General features: G+C 59.5%; 2 protein-coding genes across 2 annotated transcripts; one reads left to right on the top strand and one right to left on the bottom strand.

The window, feature by feature from the left end:
• The first annotated feature begins 26 nt into the window (after positions 1 to 26).
• On the top strand, positions 27 to 12,605 carry MMP14 (matrix metallopeptidase 14). Its single transcript, XM_054045033.1, has 10 exons — positions 27 to 199; positions 3,243 to 3,391; positions 5,646 to 5,768; positions 6,248 to 6,555; positions 7,366 to 7,527; positions 7,927 to 8,087; positions 8,453 to 8,591; positions 8,692 to 8,842; positions 9,179 to 9,294; positions 9,853 to 12,605. Exons 1-10 carry the CDS (start codon positions 98 to 100, stop codon positions 10,179 to 10,181), a joined length of 1,740 nt encoding a protein of 579 aa, XP_053901008.1. The 5' UTR covers positions 27 to 97; the 3' UTR covers positions 10,182 to 12,605.
• A 2,927-nt stretch (positions 12,606 to 15,532) lies between these two features.
• MRPL52 (mitochondrial ribosomal protein L52) lies at positions 15,533 to 18,027 on the bottom strand. The gene is made up of 5 exons (XM_054045034.1): positions 17,929 to 18,027; positions 17,731 to 17,806; positions 17,226 to 17,293; positions 17,018 to 17,082; positions 15,533 to 15,707 (listed from the first exon to the last, which is right to left on the bottom strand). Exons 1-5 carry the CDS (start codon positions 17,990 to 17,992, stop codon positions 15,558 to 15,560), a joined length of 423 nt encoding a protein of 140 aa, XP_053901009.1. The 5' UTR covers positions 17,993 to 18,027; the 3' UTR covers positions 15,533 to 15,557.
• Between the last annotated feature and the right edge of the window lie 809 nt (positions 18,028 to 18,836).

Raw genomic sequence — 18,836 nt, 5'->3', positions numbered from 1 at the left:
CTCTAAGTGGGGCCAGGCGCTGCCCACGTCCTCAGTCCGGCGGGGAGGCGAGGCGAGGGAAGGGGCCAGTCGCCGCGGAGGGAGGGAAGGAAAGAAGATGAGCCCCTCGCCGAGCCTGGCGCCCTCCCTGCTCTCCGCCACCCTGGTGCTGATCGCCCTGCTCCGGGGCGCCGCCGGGGACCCCAACTTCAGCCCCGAGGTGAGTCCCGCTCCCGGCCGTTGGGTCTGTCCTCGCCGCAGTCACCCCGCTGCCTCCCGGGGCGAGCCCACAGCTCGGTCCCGGGGACCCCGCTACCTGGGGCTTCGTCTTATATACCCCACTGCCCCCCGCTCCAAAAGCCAAGAGTCCCGCTTTTCACACCCCTGTTCCCCCCGCCCCGGCCCCTCTTTCCTGGGGGGCCCAAGTCCCCCAGCTCCCTCTGCCCAGGTGCCTATGCCTCCCCTCCAGCGCGGGACCAGCCGCCTCTCCCTGCCTCTCCTTTCAGCCCCGGGCTGGTGTTTTCCGCAGGACGCTCCCTTCGCACTCCTCCTTTGCCCGCTTCCCCCTTCCCTCGCTCCCAGCCCGCTTCGCCTCCTCCCCCACGCCAAACTTCGCCTGCCAAAAACTTTCACATTCCTTCGCTGGGCTCCATTTCCTCGCCCCTCTGCCCTTCGCCGCACGTCGTCTATCCCTCCCTTGGGCGGCTTTCGCGCTCCTTCCTTTCGCCCTGACCCCTTCCTCAGCCAGACACTCCACGGCTTTCCTCCCTCCCTCTTCCCGGTGGCTCCTTCGTCCCTTCCTCACGGCCCGCGCCTGGAGCAAACCCCGCAGTTCGTCTCCAAGCCTGGTTTTTTATTTCCATTCCTCCACTTGCCAGATTATCCCATTCCCTCCTTTCCTTTGTCTCCCACCCGCCCGCTTCCATTTGTTTACAGTATTAAACTCTTTTCCTAGCCTTCCTCCCCTCTCCCTCACAGGGACAACGCTTCTCTACGGGGTGACCCCCAACCAATCTTCTTTCACACCTCTCTTTCCCCTTCCTTCCTTCCTACTTCTCCATCTGGGGGTTTTCTCCTTTTCTCCTTCCTGAACTCCTTGATCTGGGCTTTTCCGCCATCCTTTCTTCTCCCTACGGGGCCAGCCCTGAAATGTAACTCCACAAACCACTTCCCGCCCACTCATCTCTTCACCAGACTTTCTCATTCCCTTACTTCCACTCCTTTCTTTGGGGATTTTCTCCTTCTACCCATTCCTTCTCTTCTTCCCCTTGTACTTATTTATTGAGCCACTTTCTCATTCTCTCATTTCACTGATGGTGTTTCCCTGGTCCTCCTCTCTCACAGCTCCCTTCCCCTACCTGGGTCCCCCACTTCCCCGTTCTCTCACTCCACTCCCTCCGTGTTTTCATTCCTCCATTCGCTGGGCTGCCGCGTGAGTCACATCTGGAGCCGCTCCGAAATACCTGGACGTCACCCAAGAAACTGGCATGTTCTTCCTTTGGCTGCCAGGTTCTTTCTTTCTTTCTTTCTTTCTTTCTTTCTTTCTTTCTTTCTTTCTTTCTTTCTTTCTTTCTTTCTTTCTTTCTTTCTCCAGCCCCATCCACTCAATCTAATCTATCTATCCCCATCCACTCTATCTATACATCCCCCCCCACACACACGCACTCACACACTCTCTCTCGTTCCCAATCCGAAGGCTGTCCAATTACACAATCATTCCTTGAAGGACCTCACCAAAGCCCTGGCCTCCCACCCTGTTTCTGTGGCCAGCGTTTTCTTGGCTTCCACCGAACTCTCTGCTCGTTCTGCCCTCTCGCTCGTCCGAGCCAAGTCCGTCTCCTTCCTTCTCTTCCATGCTCCAGGGGGTGGGGGGGAGCTGGCTGGGATTCCCCGTGAGGGGGGGGGGGAACTCACCACCAAATCCCCCAGCCACAAAGGCCTGCTTGTGTGGCGAAGGGAGAGGGAATGTGGGGAAGGGGGGACCGGGCCAGCGCGCCGCCTTTCCTGCCCCAGGCTTGGGAGAGAGCCTGCAGAAGTGAGCGAGGAGCTGGGATAGCTCAGGATAGGGGCCAAGGGTAGCACTTAGGCGCTGGACACCGGTGCCCACCACACGCCTGCAGGAGAGTGGAGGAGCCAGCTGCCCAACGGAGCAGTGCAGGGAAAGGCAGGAAGAAGCAACAAATACCGTGGACCGGTCAGGAGCGAAGGGGACCAGTCAGCCTTTTCCCTTCCACCTTTCGGTCGGAAGAACAAACGAAGCAGGCCCGGAATAAACGAGTGCAGGGACAGCTCGCAGCCCCAGGCCCCCCAATGGAAAAGAGTTGAACTGAGACAAGGGCAGGGTAAAAATCCCGACAGGGGAACTGGGTGACTCGGAACCTGGAACTCGAGCGCTGGGGGTTTGGGCTGGGAAGAATGAACGAACCGGGCTAGGGATAACCGCGTGTCGAGCAGGTGGGATCTGCCTGCCAGCGAGTGGGAGACACTTGTTTGTGTCTCGCTTGGAAGAGAAAATTTAGCCCCTGGGGGTGGGAGAGCGGAAGCAGGGGAGGTGTATGGGCTGTATTTAGAGCTGGGGCGGGGGAGGGAAGAAATGAAGCCAGAGGATAAATCAACTGGAGGGCTCTGGGAGGTGAACCGGAATGAGGGGGTGCCGGCCACCGGGAGCATGGGTGAGGAATAGATTCAGTAGGCACAATCCAGAGCACACTGGGTTAAGGGTCCCCCCACTTCCTGCCTCTAACAGCCCTTATTCAACAAGACCACCCTCCCCCCGCCAGCACTGCCGGTGCCCCTCACTCCTGACCTGCAGCCCCTGCTAGCCCAGCCCTGGGCCCCTCACTCCAGACCCGCAGCCCCCTGCTAACCCAGCCTTGGGTCACAGAGTACATGATGCCAGGGATGGGTGGGTGAGCTTTTGCATGGATTCAGGCTGTGGTGGGGTGGGCTATAGGGAGACAATGTCTGGGATGGGGGTGGGTGTTGTGGGACATGTGTGGGGGATGGGGTTTAGGGGTCACTATAGGGGTGGGGTGGGGGTGAGGGAGTGATCGGTGAGGGGTATGTGTGGTGGTTGGTGTTGGGCAGATGGGGTCATTGTGGGAGTTGGGGGCATGCGGGGTAAGGAGGGCAGAGGTGGGTATTTATGGGGGATGGAGGGCAGGTGTGTGTGAGCTGGGCATGGGGGACTGCTAAGGGGGAGGGGGATGGCTGGTCGGTGTTGTGGGGGTCTGTGGGCCCACCTTGACTCTCTCCCTCCCCAGGCCTGGCTGCAGCAGTATGGGTACCTCCCCCCCGGCGACTTGCGGACCCATACCCAGCGCTCACCCCAGTCACTCTCGGCTGCCATCAGCGCCATGCAGAGCTTCTACGGTCTGCAGATCACTGGGACCGCTGACGCCGACACCATGAGGTGAGTCATCCCACGACCAAGCCCCAGGAGAACCACCCCCATTGAGCCTACCGAGCTTTGAGTTCTAGTGCTATGAGACGGGTTCTATCCCCATTAGGGGTCAATGGGGGTTGGGTGCCAATGGACATTGGGTTCTAGCACCATTAGGGGCCAATCAGGGTTGGGCACCAATGGACGTTGGGTTCTATCCCCAGTAAGGGTCATTGGGGGTTAGGTGCCAATGGACATTGGGTTCTAGCACCATTAGGGGCCAATCAGGGTTGGGCACCAATGGACATTGGGTTTTATCCCCATTAAGGGTCAATGGGGGTTGGGCGCCAATGGTCATTGGGTTCTAGCACCATTAGGTGTCAATGGGGGTTGGGCACCAATGGACATTGGGTTCTATCCCCATTAATGATCAATGGACGTTGGGTGCCAATGGACGTTGGGTTTTATTCCCATTAAGGGTTAATGGGGGTTGGGCGCCAATGGACTTTGCGATCTAGCACCATTAGGTGTCAATGGGGGTTGGGTGCCAATGGACGTTGGGTTCTATCCCCATTAAGGGTCAATGGGAGTTGTGTGCCAATGGGCGTTGGGTTCTATCCCCATTAAGAGTCAATGGGGGTTGGGCACCAATGGACATTGGATTCTAGCCCCATTAATGGTCAATGGGGGTTGGGCACCAATGGACATTGCATTCTAACCCCATTAGGTGCCAATGGGCATTGGGTTCTATCCCCATTAAGGTTCAATGGGGGTTGGGCACCAATGGGTGTTGGGTTCTAGCCCCATTAGCCGTCAATGGGGGTTAGGTGCCAATGGACGTTGGGTTCTAGCACCATTAGGGGCCAATCAGGGTTGGGCACCAATGGACGTTGGGTTCTAGCACCATTAGGGGCCAATCAGGGTTGGGCACCAATGGATGTTGGGTTCTATCCCCATTAAGGGTCAATGGGGTTGGGCGCCAATGGCTATTGGGTTCTAGCACCATTAGGTGTCAATGGGGGTTGGGCACCAATGGACGTTGCGGTCTAGCACCATTAGGTGTCAATGGGGGTTGGGTGCCAATGGACGTTGGGTTTTATCCCCATTAAGGGTTAATGGGGGTTGGGTGCCAATGGACGTTGCGGTCTAGCACCATTAGGTGTCAATGGGGGTTGGGTGCCAATGGACGTTGGGTTTTATCCCCATTAAGGGTTAATGGGGGTTGGGTGCCAATGGACGTTGCGGTCTAGCACCATTAGGTGTCAATGGGGGTTGGGTGCCAATGGACGTTGGGTGCCAATGGACGTTGCAGTCTAGCACCATTAGGTGTGAATGGGGGTTGGGTGCCAATGGAGGTTGTGGTCTAGCACCCAGGGCTGGCTCCAGGGTTTTGGCCACCCCAAGCAGCCAAAACAAACAAACAAAAAAAGCCACGATTGCGATCTAAAAAAAGCCGCGATCGAGATCTGCAGCGGCAATTCGGCCGGAAGTTCTTCACTCCCAGGTGGAGTGAGGGACCGTCCATTGAATTGCCGCCGAATACCTGGACCTGCCGCCCCTGTCCGGAACTGCCGCCCCAAGCACCTGCTTGAGAAGCTGGTGCCTGGAGCTGGCCCTGCTAGCACCATTAAGGGTCAATGGGGGTTGGGAGCCAATGGACATTGGATTCTAGCCCCATTAAGTATCAATGGGGGTTGGGCCCCAATGGACGTTGGGTTCTAGCACCATTAGGGGCCAGTGGGGCTTGGGCACCAATGGACGTTGGGTTCTATCTCCATTAAGGGTCAGTGGGGGTTGGGCGCCAATGGGAACGGCCCCTTTGGAAATTCCCACCACTGAGAATCATGGGATTTTTCCAAACTGGTGCCCCAATCCGAGCCCCAGGGCAGGTATGAAGCCAGGAACTGTAGCGGGATTTGGGAAGGGTTGAAATGGCCCAGGAGTCGGATCTTTGCTCCGTTCTGGAGGTAACGACAGGGCTACAAAGCTGTGATATTACGGGGGAAGGGGCAGGATGCCTGGGTTCTATTCCCAGCTCTACTAGTGACCTGGGCTCTGTGGAGCACCCAGCACCAAGAGGGCCCTGATCTCGGTCAGGGTCTGTGCAATGGTCCCTTGGGTGTGATGAGCCTATGGAACTTCAGGCCACATGACACTGAGGAGACGGGATCTCAACCCTCATGCACACAAAAAACTGCCCCAAGTGCTGGGAGACTCTGCCCCCAGGGGACAAGTTCTAACGAAATTGCCCCTCCAGGCTCACCCTTCCACTCCCCTCCCTCAGGGCCATGCAGCGGCCCCGCTGTGGCGTCCCAGATAAGTTCGGGGCCGAGATCAAGGCCAATGTGCGGCGCCGGCGCTATGCAATCCAGGGCCTGAAATGGCAGCACAACGAGATTACGTTCTGGTGAGAGGCCAGGAAGAGTGTGTGAGGGGCTGTAAGGGGCTGGCGGTGGATGTGAAGGTGCAGAGAGTTGGGGGGCCATGGGGCTGAGTGGGCCATGGGGAACTGGGTGGGCTCTGGAGGGCTGCGGCAGGTGGGCTGGGGACAAAGGGGCCAAGTGGGGGAGAGTCTGTGGGGTAGTGATGGGGAGCCCATGGGTCTGTGAGGGAGCCGTGGGCTGTGGTGGGGCAGTGGGGTAGCCATGGGTCTGGGGGCCGTGACAGGGATGAGGGGGCAGTGTGGTGGCTGGGGGGCAGTGACAGGAGGTTGGTGGCCATGAGACCATGACGGGGGGACACTGTGGAACAGTGATGGGGGCCATGGGGCAGTGAGGGGCATGGGACAGTGACGGGATGTGGGGGGCCATGCAGTGACCAGGGGGCAGCAATGGGGGGGGAGCCATGCAGGTCTGACCCAGGCTGTATCCCCCCTCCCACCACCAGCATCCAGAACTATACGCCCAAGGTGGGTGAGGTGGCCACATTCGAGGCCATCCGCCGGGCCTTTGGGGTGTGGGGGGCGGCCACGCCGCTGCGCTTCCGTGAGGTGCCCTACGCCCACGTGCGCCAGGGCCGGGCGCCGCAGGCCGACATCATGATCTTCTTCGCCGAGGGCTTCCACGGCGACAGCACCCCCTTCGACGGGGAGGGGGGCTTCCTAGCCCACGCCTACTTTCCCGGCCCCCACATTGGCGGCGACACCCACTTCGACTTGGCCGAGCCCTGGACCGTCCGCAACGATGACCTCAATGGTGAGTGGGGGTTGGGAGCGGGTGGAGGGCTCGGGGGTAAGGGAGAGGGCATAGGGGGCTCGGGGTAGGCAGGGGGGCAGATGGGGTATCGGGGGAGAGGTCGTGGGGGGCTGGGAGCATGGCAAGAAGGGGGAGGGGGAATCAATGGTGGGGAGGGCCCAGGACTTTCTCTTCGGGGATGCAGGGAGGCTAGGGAGGGGGGCAGGGCAGGGAAGGAGATGCTGGGAAAGTCCCCTCCCCCAACTCATTGACTATGGGCTGACTATGGTGTGACTTCCCCTTTCCACATCCGTGGGAACCCCCCGAATCCTTCCTCTGGGGCCGCATGGGAGCCGGCGTCCCCTGGAAGGGACAGGCCCCGTGTCCCATTCCCCACCCTCCTGAGCCAGCCAGTCCCCCCGGGGCTGGATGAGAGTCGGCGCCTCCTAGAGGAGAAAGGCCCCGTGTCCCATTCCCCACCCTCCTGAGCCAGACAGTCCCCTGCTCTGGGGCTGGATTGGGCCAGTCCCTCCCATGTCCCATTTCCAAGCGGGGGGGAATAATCTCACCTGTGCAGACGTGGTGGCGTCCCTGACACAGAGGTGTCCCTGTTCCTGTGGTGTCCCCATTCCCAGTCGGCCATGGTGATGTCTGGTACCGGGCAGACATGGTGGTGTCCCCATTCCTGGGTGGATACGGTGACACCCCGTTCTGGGGCAAATGTGGTGACGTCCCCGTTCCCTAGTGGATATGGTGAAGACCCCGTTCCCGGATGGCCGTGGTGACATCCTCATCAGGCCATGCCACACACTGATGCTCCCGCTCCCACAGGAAACGACATCTTCCTGGTGGCCGTGCACGAGCTGGGCCACGCGCTGGGGCTGGAGCATTCGAACGACCCCTCGGCCATCATGGCGCCCTTCTACCAGTGGATGGACACCGAGAACTTTGTGCTGCCGGACGATGACCTGCGCGGCATCCAGCAGCTCTATGGTGCGACCACCCCCTGCCCCCACACTGCAAACCCTTCCCATTGGCGCAGCATGCAGGAGCGCGGGACCACCCAGCTCCTAACCCACCAACAGGGCACCCGTGGCTTCACAGTGCGGGGGACCCTGCTCTTCTTTTGGGGTGTGACCCCATCCTCACCCCTGACCCTAACCTTTAACTCCCTTGGGTGTGACACCCCCTCGCCCTTCATGCTGATTCTACCTCCATCCCAATCCCAGCCAGCAGCCCATAACTTCACCCCCTGAACCTCACGCTGAATAACAGGTCACCCACAGCCCCCAGCACTGGGCGTATGGGGCACAACACCTGACCCCCACACAGACCCTCCCATAGTCCCTGACTCCTCCACTCTCTATTAACCCTTTGTGTCCCTTTGCCCAGGGAGCAAGTCGGGGATCCCCACCAAGGCCCCCCCGGTGCCCCGCACCACAGCCAGGCCCCATGTGCCTGACGAGCCCAACAACCCCCCTTACGGCCCCAACATCTGTGACGGCAACTTTGACACCATCGCTGTCTTGCGTGGGGAGATGTTCGTCTTCAAGGTATGTGTAGGGGCTGCGGGTCAGGAGTGAGGGGCACCAGTAGGGCTTGGGGAGCCATGGGCTGGGCTAGCAGGGGTCTGTGGGTCAGGAGAGAGGGGCACCAGCAGAGCTGGGCTGGCAGGGGGCTGCGGGTTGGGAGTGAGGTGCACCGGCAGAGCTGGGGGGGCAGGGCAGGGGGCTGCGGGTTGGGAGTGAGGGGCACTGGCATGGCTTGGGGGGATCCCAGGGCTGGGCTAGCAGGGGTCTGTGGGTTGGGATTGAGGGGCACTGGCAGAGCTGGGGGGGCGGCAGGGCTGGGCTGGCAGGGGGCTGTGGGTTGGGAGGAAGGGGCACCGGCAGAACTGTGTGAATTTCTCTGGTCCCAGGAGCGCTGGTTCTGGCGGGTCCGGAATAACCGGGTCATGGATGGGTACCCACTCCCCATTGGCCAGTTCTGGGTCGGTCTCCCGGCGTCAATCAGCACGGCCTATGAGAGGAAAGATGGGAAATTTGTCTTCTTCAAAGGTACCGGGATGCGGGGCCTTTTCCTGGGGGGAGGCTGGTTGGGGGGTGGGGGGATGGGGCCATTCCCCCCTGGGGCTGACCCTGCTCTCATGCTCCGCAGGTGACAAGCACTGGGTGTTCGATGAAGCCATCCTGCAGCCTGGGTACCCCAAACCTCTCCGGGAGCTGGGCCGGGGGCTCCCCACTGATCGCATCGACGCCGCCCTCTTCTGGATGCCTAGCGGGAAAACCTACTTCTTCCGGGGCAACAAGTCAGTGCGAGATGTCCCCTGTGCGACCCCCTCATAGGGACCCCCCACTCCCCACCCTGGGGTCCCCCTGAGTGGTCAGTGCCCCCCAGAGCATCACCCTCTGGGACCCCCACTCCCCAACCCGGGTCCCCCTGTGTTGTCAGCGACCCCCAGATAGCCCCCCTTTGGGACCCCCCACTCCTCATCCTGGGGTCCCTATGCTGTCAGCACCCCCCCAGAGATCCCCCCACTGGAACCCCCACCTCGGCATCCCCCTGTGCTGTCAGCGCCCCCCAGAGAGACCCCCGCTGGGATCCCCCCATTCTTAGCCCCCATTCATTGTCCCCTCCCGTACAGATATTACCGTTTCAATGAGGAGAGCCGCTCGGTGGATTCCGAGTACCCCAAGAACGTCGCCGTCTGGGAGGGGATTCCCGAGTCACCCCGTGGGGCCTTCATGGGCAGCGATGAAGGTACGGCGAGGACATGGGGGACAGAGGGGGGCAGCGCTTTAGCCGAGCCCCACCTAGCTGGGACATCAATGGGGAGGTGTCGGGGGGAACCTGGGGTGATGAGGGGAGGCGAGTGGTGGGCCGTGGGGTCCCCACCCAGGCTCTGCTGGGTCTGACATCAGCAGGGGGGTCAATAGGGCTTGGCCAGCGGTGGGGGAGGGATTTTGAGGGACGCGGCTAATTAGCTTCTGCTTTGTTCCTCTCTTCCCGCTACTCCTCGTCCATCTCCTCCTCCGTCTGGTCCTGTGTCCATCGGTCCATCTCCTCCTTGCCTGACTCTGTGTCTGTCTCTCTTTTACCCTATCTGGCTGTGTATCTGTCCGTTCATCCGTCTCCTCCCTGTCTGGCCCTGTGCCCGTCCGGCCCTCTCTTCTCCGTCTGTCCGTCTCTCTCCATCTCTCTCTCTGTCCTCTTATCCCTGTGTCCGTCCATCCGTCTCCTCCCGTCTGTCTATCCCCGTGTCCGTCTGTCTCCTCCCATCCGCGTGTCTCTTCGCCCTGCCCCCCCCCGGCCACGCAGCCTTCACCTATTTCTACAAGGGCGGCCGCTACTGGAAGTTCAACAACCAGCAGCTGCGGGTGGAACCGGGCTACCCCAAGTCGGCGCTGCGGGACTGGATGGGCTGCAGGGGCGGCCGGCGCGAGGACGAAGAGCGGGAGGAGACCGAGGTCATCGTCATTGAGGTGGACGAAGCGGGGGGCGGGGCGGTGGACATGGCCGCTGTGGTGCTCCCTGTCATGCTGCTGCTCTGCGCCCTGGCGCTGGGCGCCGCCATCCTGGTCTTCAAACGCCGCGGGACCCCCAAGCGGCTGCTGCACTGCCAGCGCTCCCTGCTGGACAAGGTGTGAGGGGTGGGGCTCCCCGGCCCCGCCCGCCTCCCCGGCTTCGCCCCCTGCTGGACAAGGTGTGGGCGGAGGGATTCCCCTGGCTCCTCCCCGGCTCCGCCCCCCTGCTGCACAGCCAGCGCTCCCTGCTGGACAAGGTGTGAGAGGCGGGGCTTCTCTCTGGCTCCTCCCCTTAAGCTCCACCCCTTCCCTGCTGGACAATATGTGAAGGGTGGGGGCTTCCCCTTGGCCCCTCCCCCTTTCTGACATTCCTTCCTGCCCCCCAAAGCGTGCTGAGCGCGCTCAGTAGCCTGCGGGGTGACCCCTGACCCTCTCCCCTTGTGTAACCATGTGTCCTTTGACCTCCTGGGGAAAGATCAAAGTTCAGGCCCATCAGCGTCCTCTACAACCTCTCAACTTTCCCCTCACCAGAGGGGAAGCCAATGGGAGACAGCAGGGTGACTGCCTCCCCAAAGGTCATGCTGGCTCCTCCCCCCAGCCTTGGGCACATGAGCTAGCCAATCAGCTTGGCTCTATTTCCCGTTTGCTGGGTTGGGCTGGGCTGAATCTCCCATTGGTCTGTGTACAAAGGGGGGGCAGGGCCATCTGTGGAACGGAGGCCCCTGGTTGGCCCTCAGGTACTTTAGCCAGGGCCTTGGGAACCCAGGGGTGGAGCCAAAGAGAGGGGGAGGGGACATAAGAACCATGGGGGTGGAGCTATTAAAAGGGGGATGGCATTTGGCTGAAGGGGGCAGGGCTTCAGTACTAAATGGCCGGGTCTATGCAGATAAGGGGCTTTGCATTCCAGTGGGCTGGGCTATATAGATGAGGGGGCTTTGCATTCCAGTGGGCGGGGCTATACAAATAAGGGGGCTCTGCATTCCAGTGGGTGGGGCTATGCAGATGACAGTTGCCACGCAGTCCAATGGGCAGAGCTAGGTCATACTGAGGTCAAAACAAGGGCTTTCTAATGGGCAGGGCTATGCAGATGAGGGAGAGGGCTAAGGCTAGAGCAGCAGGAGCAGGGGATGATGGGAAAACAGGCAGGGTGCTCATGGGGTGGGATGATGCATTTGGGGGCAGAGCCAACGGACGGGGGCATGGCCTTACTTTCCTGCAGAGCCCCCAAACAGGACGGCAGGGAATCTTGCCCCCCCCCCCCCCACATCCTGAGTGATAGGGGACCACAGCCCTGTAGGGGTCACCCAGGTAGTAATAGCAGCCCCCCCCCCAGAATCTGCCTAGGAAAGAGGGTTAGGGGAAAGCAGGTCCCTGTGGGGGGAGCATGGTCAGGGGGGCAGGGAGCATGGCTGGATCCAGCTTGGGATGAAGGGGGCAGATGGGGGGGCTGGTTAGGGGGTGCACTGTGGGCCCAGTTTGGGGGTGAATGGGCTGGTTCAGTGGAGCAAGGGTCAGGTTTAGGGGTCCCCTCCTCTCCAGTTTTGGTGGGGGAGGTCTCATTGGGGGATTTTTTTTTGTTTTAATGTATAATTTTTGTAATAAAAAAACCTTAATTATTCTATAGAACAAAAGGCAATTAACTAATATCAGTGTGTTAGCGGGGGAGGGGTGGTGTCAGGGCACGGGGGGGATGCCCCTCAATTCCCGCGGGCCGGGACGAGGGGCCAGCTTCGCTCCACACCCGCTTTGGAGGGATTTTCACCCAGGTGTTTTGAAACTGGCGGATTAAAGTGCTTTTGGGGGGAGGGTTGTTTTTTGTCTCTCTCGGTATTTTTCAATGTATTATTATTGTTAATTAATTAATATTATTTTGCTCGAGTCAAGGGGCCAAGGGTTTTAGCAGGTAGCGCTCGGGGAATGTACATGCCATGAAAACTCCCCCAGATTTCGTCTGCAGATATTACTGTTTGTAATAAATCCCTCTTTCTGCGGATTTATCATCATTTTGCTCTTAATATCCACCACCGATTTCCAGGGAAATTGTATAAATCGTGTGGGTAACTTCTGTTGGTCTGGCCGGCGTGGCGCTTACGCTTAGATAACAGTAAGATCCTGGGGCAACTTGACTGAAATCCCAGGAATTGGGGTTGTTTGAACTTTCCAGGGTGGTATATTAGCAATTTTCCCTATTTTTAAACCTCTAGCCTCTAGGGAAATTGAATAAAAGCGGCAGCTAGTTTGCAGAGGCTTTTATTAGCAATTATTTGGCTACTAATCATTAACAGCCGTTATTAAAATCCACAGTACATTTAAAAAAGCGACAGTGTCCTGGGGCACCTTATAGACTAACAGACATTTCACCCACGAAAGCTTATGCTCCAATACATCTGTTAGTCTATAGCCCACCCCCCCAGCCTGAGAGCAGATCCAGACCAACACAGCGACCCCTCTGCTACTTGAGTACATTTTAACTATCTTCAGCAGGGAATTGGAATTATTAGTAACTAATTAACCCCCACTCGCTGCATCCAAAACGCTGCTTTGACTGTTAAAAACAGCCCGGGAAGTTATTAGCTTGAAGAATCACTATCCGTCCTATCTCGCCAGCGGCGGGCCCTTTCCTGGCTCTTATTTCCAGACGGGTGTTTCAATGAAACGCAGCACTGGGCGCATTTAAGAAACAAGCCGTGTTTGAATTGCTAAATTAACAGGGAGGTTCAGATCCTGACCTCGCTCCTCGAGAGAGACACCCATTTTGCAAGGACGATTCCTGCCTTCCTGCTCCTCTTTAGTGAGTGCTGCATTTTCTTTGAGACGTTTCTTATTAATTGCAAAATCCTAATAACAAAGAAGTCATTTCCCCAGGGGATGTGGACTGCAAACGTGGTAGGAAAAGGCCCAGTTTTATTCTTGATTTGAGGAAAATTAATCTGAATAAATTGTAAGTCAAATTATCCAGAAATTCATCTGGTTTTGGTGTGATCTAGCCAGGTCAAGGGCAGAAACAAAGTACGAGGGATTTGATGGTTCGATTGTCCAGAGATTTCATAATTACTTTGTCCCAACTGGCAATGAAAACCCTGTGGAAGTGTCATACACAGCCGGATGTCTACACAAAGTTGTGGTTTTATGTTATGATCTTCCTTGACTTACATCAGCATTTTCCTGGGCACTGAATTACGACATTGCAGTTTTTCCTCCTCTTTCACTGTTAGAAACAAACAAACCCCAGCTTCAGGAAGAATTGGATACACTGGGGGATTCTCAGTGCGTCCTTCCAGGATCTCTCTCCGCGTAACACAAACCCGGCTCTGGGGCTGCTGGAAACATTTCAAGGGTCTCGTGTTTTCAAGTTGTTTGTTTCATTGGAAGGGTTTTTTTCCTTCATGTTGTTGATAGACATGTTTGGAGAAGAAAATTAGCCAAAAATGGGGACCGGGGACAATTTTTGAGGAATGCTTTGTTTTTTTTAAGAAAAATCAAAATGAATAAAAATTTTTCTTTTTTTTTTTTTTGCAAATGAATTGAGTGCGTTTTCTAAAGGGTGAAGATAGAGGGGCACCGGTAGGGGTGGGGGGAGCTCAGGGCTGGGCTAACAGGGGGCTGCGGGTCGTGAGTGAGGGGCACCGGTAGGGATGGGGGGAGCTCAGGGCTCGGCTAACGGGGGGCTGCGGGTCGGGAGTGAGGGGCACCGGTACAGCTGGGGGGAGCTCAGGGCTGGGCTAACAGGGGGCTGCGGGTCGGGAGTGAGAGGCACCAACAGGGCTTGGGGGAGCCCAGGGCTGGGCTAGCAGAGGGTCAGGAGTGAGGGGCACCAGCAGAGCCGTGGAGGGCTGAGTCACCAAACCCACGGCTTGTGGCCCAGACACCATGACGTGGGTCTAACCGCGATTTCCCTTATTTCAATCTCCTGCCAGATACGAAAAGTGAGAAGATCCCGGCCCGTCTCATCCCGCTGGCGGAGGACACCGCAAACGGGGAGATGGGGTGGTGGTGGTGGAGCAGTGGGGACTCCATGGCTGGGAATGGAGGGGTCCAAGCAGGAGGCACTCAAGTCTCCCCTCCCCCCAGCCCTGGCTGCCTTCCCTCAGTCCCGTGAGCCGGGCGCGGCGCCCACGCGATGAAGTCAGCCGCTGTCGTGGCTCCACATCTGGAACCAATTACAGCTGTTGGGGGGGGCAGAGGGGGGGAGAGAAGTGCCTGGATTGCAAAACAGCAGGAGTCTTCGAGACCAAAGGGTGGTGGGGGGGAAATCCACCCCTCCCCCAGCCACAAAACTGCGGCTGGCCCCAGTCACAGCCTCCTAACTCGCCTGTGATGAAACACTTGTGAGAAACAGAGAAATGGGGGGGAGGGGGGAGGCCAGCGCCCCGACTTCCACCGCCAAGTTCCTCTGTCAGAAACAACTCAGAAGAAATAATAGCAGGGGGCTGCATGTCAGGAGTGAGGGGCACCGGCAGTGCTGGGGGGGCAGGGGGGGCTGGGCTGGCAGGGGGCTGCGCGTCAGGAGTGAGGGGCACCGGCAGCGCGGGGGGTGGGGTGGGCTGGCAGGGGGCTGCGGGTTGGGAGTGAGAGGCACCGGCAGGGCTGGACTAGCAGGGGCTGCGGGCAGAAGTGAGGGGCTGGGGCAGGGCTGGGCTGGCAGGGGCTGCAGTTCAGGAGTGAGGGGCACCGGCAGGGCTGGGGGGGGCAGGGGGGGGCAGGGGGGTCGGGAGTGAGGGGCATCAGCAGGACTGGGGGGGGCAGGGCTGGGCTGGGCTGGCAGGGGCTGCGGGTCAGGAGTGAAGGGCACCGGCAGGGCTCGGGGGGCAGGGCTGAGCTGGCAGGGGCTGCGGGTCAGGAGTGAGGGACACCGGCAGGTCGGGGTGGGGCGCAGGGCTGGCAGGGGCTGTGGGTCGGAAGTGAGGGGCACCGGCAGGGCTGGACTAGCAGGGGCTGCGGGCAGAAGTGAGGGGCTGGGGCAGGGCTGGGCTGGCAGGGGCTGCAGTTCAGGAGTGAGGGGCACCGGCAGGGCTGGGGGGGGCAGGGGGGTCGGGAGTGAGGGGCATCAGCAGGACTGGGGGGGGTAGGGCTGGGCTGGGCTGGCAGGGGCTGCGGGTCAGGAGTGAAGGGCACCGGCAGGGCTCGGGGGGCAGGGCTGAGCTGGCAGGGGCTGCGGGTCAGGAGTGAGGGGCACCGGCAGGTCGGGGTGGGGCGCAGGGCTGGCAGGGGCTGTGGGTCGGAAGTGAGGGGCACTGGCAGGGCGGGGCGGAAGGAAGGAATGTGATTCTTAAGTCTCTCTTGCTTCCTCCGGATTGTGAACTCACATCCTGCCGTGTGGGCTCGGGGGTGGGTAAGGACGAGGCTGTTACCTGATGAGCTCAGGCTTTCCACCCAGGGTCCCAGCCACCGCTGCCCTGCTCTAACCACTAGCCTGCACTCCCCCCCCCCCCCCCCCCCCCCGAGCCAGCAGAGAAACCAGGCGTCCTGGCCAGTTGTGGTTGCTGGGGGCGCAAGAATTTATTGTGGGCTGCGCCGACGCAGGGTGGCCCCCTTGGGCTGCAGCTGGGTCTGTCTCTTGCTGTCCTTGGCCTCCTGCTGCTGGCGCTGCTGGACCTGCCAGCGCTGCAGGCCTCGCTCCATCTCCTGGGCCAGCATGGCCACGCGGCGCTGGGGAGAGAGACGGAGTGAGCGGGGGGCCCAGAGAACCCAGGAGTCCTGGCTCCCAGCCCTGGAACCCCCCCGGCCCGAAGGCAACGCGGGGGATCCCAGCGCCCCTCTGGTAATCACCAGCCTCCACTCCCAGAGCTGGGGAGAACCCAGGAGTCCTGGCTCCAAGGCCCTGGAACCCCCCCAGCCCGAGAGCAACACGGGGATCCCAGCGCCCCTGTGCCAATCACCAGTCCCCACTCCCAGAGCTGTGAAAAAAGCCAATGCGGTCTTGGGATGCATTGGGCGAGGTATATCTAGTAGGGATAAGGAGGTGCTGCTTCCGTTGTATAAGGCGCTGGTGAGACCTCATTTGGAGTACTGTGTGCAGTTCTGGTCTCCCATGTTTAAAAAAGATGAACTTAAATTGGAACGGGTGCAGAGAAGGGCGACTAGGATGATCAGAGGAATGGAAAACCTGTCGTATGAAAGGAGACTGGAGGAGCTCGGGTTGTTTAGTCTGACAAAACGAAGGTTGAGGGGGGATATAATTGCTCTCTTTAAATATATCAGAGGGATAAATTCCAGGGAGGGAGAGGAATTATTCCAGCTTAGTACTAATGTGGACACGAGAATGAATGGATATAAACTGGCAGTGGGGAAGTTTAGGCTTGAAATTAGACGAAGGTTTCTGACCGTCAGAGGGGTGAAATATTGGAACGGCCTTCCGAGGGAAACGGTGGGGGCGATGGACCTGGCTGGTTTTAAGATTAAGTTAGACAAGTTTATGGAGGGAATGGTTTAATGGTAAAACATATTAGCTGAGGAACACCAAGCAATGGTAGGTAAACAGTATAATGGCTAACAAGGGTCAGGCTGGAGACTCTTGCCTATATGCTCGGGGTCTTACTGATCGCCATATTTGGGGTCGGGAAGGAATTTTCCTCCAGGGTAGATTGGCTGAGGCCCTGGAGGTTTTTCACCTTCCTCCGCAGCATGGGGCAGGGATCACTAGCAGGAGGGTCTCTGCCAATTGAAGTCTCTAAGACACAGGATTTGGGGACTTCATCAGCAGAGTCAAGGAAAGGGTAGGGACGGTTTTGTGGCCTGCAGCATGCAGGGGGTCGGACCAGATGATCATAATGGTCCCTTCTGACCTTAAAGTCTATGAGTCTGAGTCCTGGCTCCCAGCCCTGGAACCCCCCCCAGCCCGAGAGCAACGCGGGGGATCCCAGCACCCCTCTGGTAATCACCAGCCCCCACTCCCAGAGCTGGGGAGAACCCAGGAGTCCTGGCTCCCAGCCCCTGGAACCCCCCAGTCCCCCACTCACCGCAAAGGCCTCATCTTCCTGTCGCCGACGCGTCTGGCCCTTCCACGGGGGGGCGGGGCGCCCGTCTGGGGAGACCCGAGAAGTCAGTGAACCCCATTGCCCCATCATGGAACCCAGGAGTCCGGGCTCCCAGCCCCCGCCCCTCCCACCTGCAGGAGAGAGCCCAGGCGTCCGAGCACGCATGATACTGACAGAGGAAGATTCTCACCTACAAAGGACCAGTCAGGCAGGTCCCGGAGGGGCCCGTAGCCGGCCGAGCTGGGGGCAAGTCCCTGCCTGGGGTGAAGGGAAAGGGGGTCACAACGAGCCCAGAGCCCCCTCCTCTTTCTGGTGCTCCTCACTCCCAACCTGCAGCCCCCTGCCCCGCCAGTCCTGCCGGTGCCCCTCAATCCCGACCCACAGCCCCCTGCCAGCCCAACCCTGCCCCCCAGTCCTGCCGGTGCCCCTCAATCCCGACCCACAGCCCCCTGCCAGCCCAGCCCTGCCGGTGCCCCTCAATCCCGACCCACAGCCCCCTGCCAGCCCAGCCCTGCCGGTGCCCCTCAATCCCGACCCACAGCCCCCTGCCAGCCCAGCCCTGCCGGTGCCCCTCACTCCCGACCCACAGCCCCCTGCCCCCCCCAGCCCTGCCGGTGCCCCTCACCCCCGCCCACAGCCCCCTGCCCCCCCCAGCCCTGCCGGTGCCCCTCACCCCCGCCCACAGCCCCACTCACTGGACTCTCCATTGCCCCACGGCCGGGCGGGCGGCTCCGCAGTGAATGTGCCGGGGGGCTGCGGCCAAGCGAGGCGCTGGGGGGGAAAGAGGGGATCAGTGAGATTTGGGGGGCGCCCCCCAATTGCCAACCTGGGAACTCCCCCCACTCCCTTGATCTGACCCCGACCCCAATGCTAGATCTCCCCCATTCCCCTACCCAGCCTCAGGCCCAGGGGCGCTGCCATTTTGGGAAATGGGACAGGAAGTAGCGTTGGGACCATGTGGGAGCAATTTACAAAGTTTTTACGGCAGGGAGGATACAGGCGCCGCCATGTTGGAAATGGGAGCGCCCAGTGGGGGGCGCCATGTTTAGAATAGGAATCGTAGCCCCTGCCATATTGCTGACGTGACCCGTATTTTGGAGTGGGAGCCGCCATGTTGATTTGAAGAAATATAGGCGCCGCCATATTGGATACACGTGCTAAGGAAGCTGCCACGTTGTACGGAAAGGGAGGTCTGCGGACCATCTTGGCACGAACTCGCAGGAGGGCGCCATCTTCCGGTCAAATGTTGTGTATCAGCCACATTGAGCATGGAATTCATGGCGGCCGCCATCTTGAATAGACAAAGGCCGTGAGCCGCCATATTGGTGAGGAAAATACGGGCGGCGCCATCTTGGTTACGTAACTAAATGATGTCGCTATATTTGGGAAGGAATTTAAGGGCGCCAGCATCTTTGATGGAATTTGATAACTAGTTTGTTTTAATGGGCTCAGCCATCTTGATTTAGACATTTTTTTAAGGGCAGTGATAGGCGCAGTCATTTTATTGGTGAAGGAAATTGTAGGGGTAGCCATGTTGGGACCGGAAATGATCCCAGCAGGCACTGAAGAAAGGCATTTATGACCGTCGCCATCTTGCTAAAGGAAATTAAAGGGCATCGCCATCTTGGAACCGGCTCTGGGGAAGGCGCCCACTGGGCGCGGCCATATTGGCTCGTTCCCGACCCTGCTGTTGACGCCATCTTGAAAGTGTCTCCACGGGAGCCCAGAAGAGTCAATTGGCGGACTCTCCCTCCCCTCCCCCCCAGATGAAGTGAGTTCTGGCCAGTCTCAGCCTGGGCTC

Source organism: Malaclemys terrapin, chromosome 12, assembly GCF_027887155.1.
Source record: "Malaclemys terrapin pileata isolate rMalTer1 chromosome 12, rMalTer1.hap1, whole genome shotgun sequence".
Classification (NCBI taxonomy): Eukaryota; Metazoa; Chordata; order Testudines; family Emydidae; genus Malaclemys; species Malaclemys terrapin.
This window is presented reverse-complemented; position numbering and strand designations above follow the sequence as displayed.

Excerpts from the sequence above, each read along its gene's own strand:
- MMP14 (XM_054045033.1), top strand. The coding sequence starts at position 98 with ATGAGCCCCTCGCCGAGCCTGGCGCCCTCCCTGCTCTCCGCCACCCTG. Across the intron at positions 5,769-6,247 it reads CACAACGAGATTACGTTCTG|CATCCAGAACTATACGCCCA; the intron begins GTGAGAGGCCAG and ends TCCCACCACCAG. Across the intron at positions 9,295-9,852 it reads CTTCATGGGCAGCGATGAAG|CCTTCACCTATTTCTACAAG; the intron begins GTACGGCGAGGA and ends CCGGCCACGCAG.
- MRPL52 (XM_054045034.1), bottom strand. The coding sequence starts at position 17,992 with ATGGTCCCAACGCTACTTCCTGTCCCATTTCCCAAAATGGCAGCGCCC. Across the intron at positions 17,294-17,730 it reads GTGGGGCAATGGAGAGTCCA|GCAGGGACTTGCCCCCAGCT; the intron begins GTGAGTGGGGCT and ends CCTTCACCCCAG. Across the intron at positions 15,708-17,017 it reads AGGAAGATGAGGCCTTTGCG|CGCCGCGTGGCCATGCTGGC; the intron begins GTGAGTGGGGGA and ends CTCTCTCCCCAG.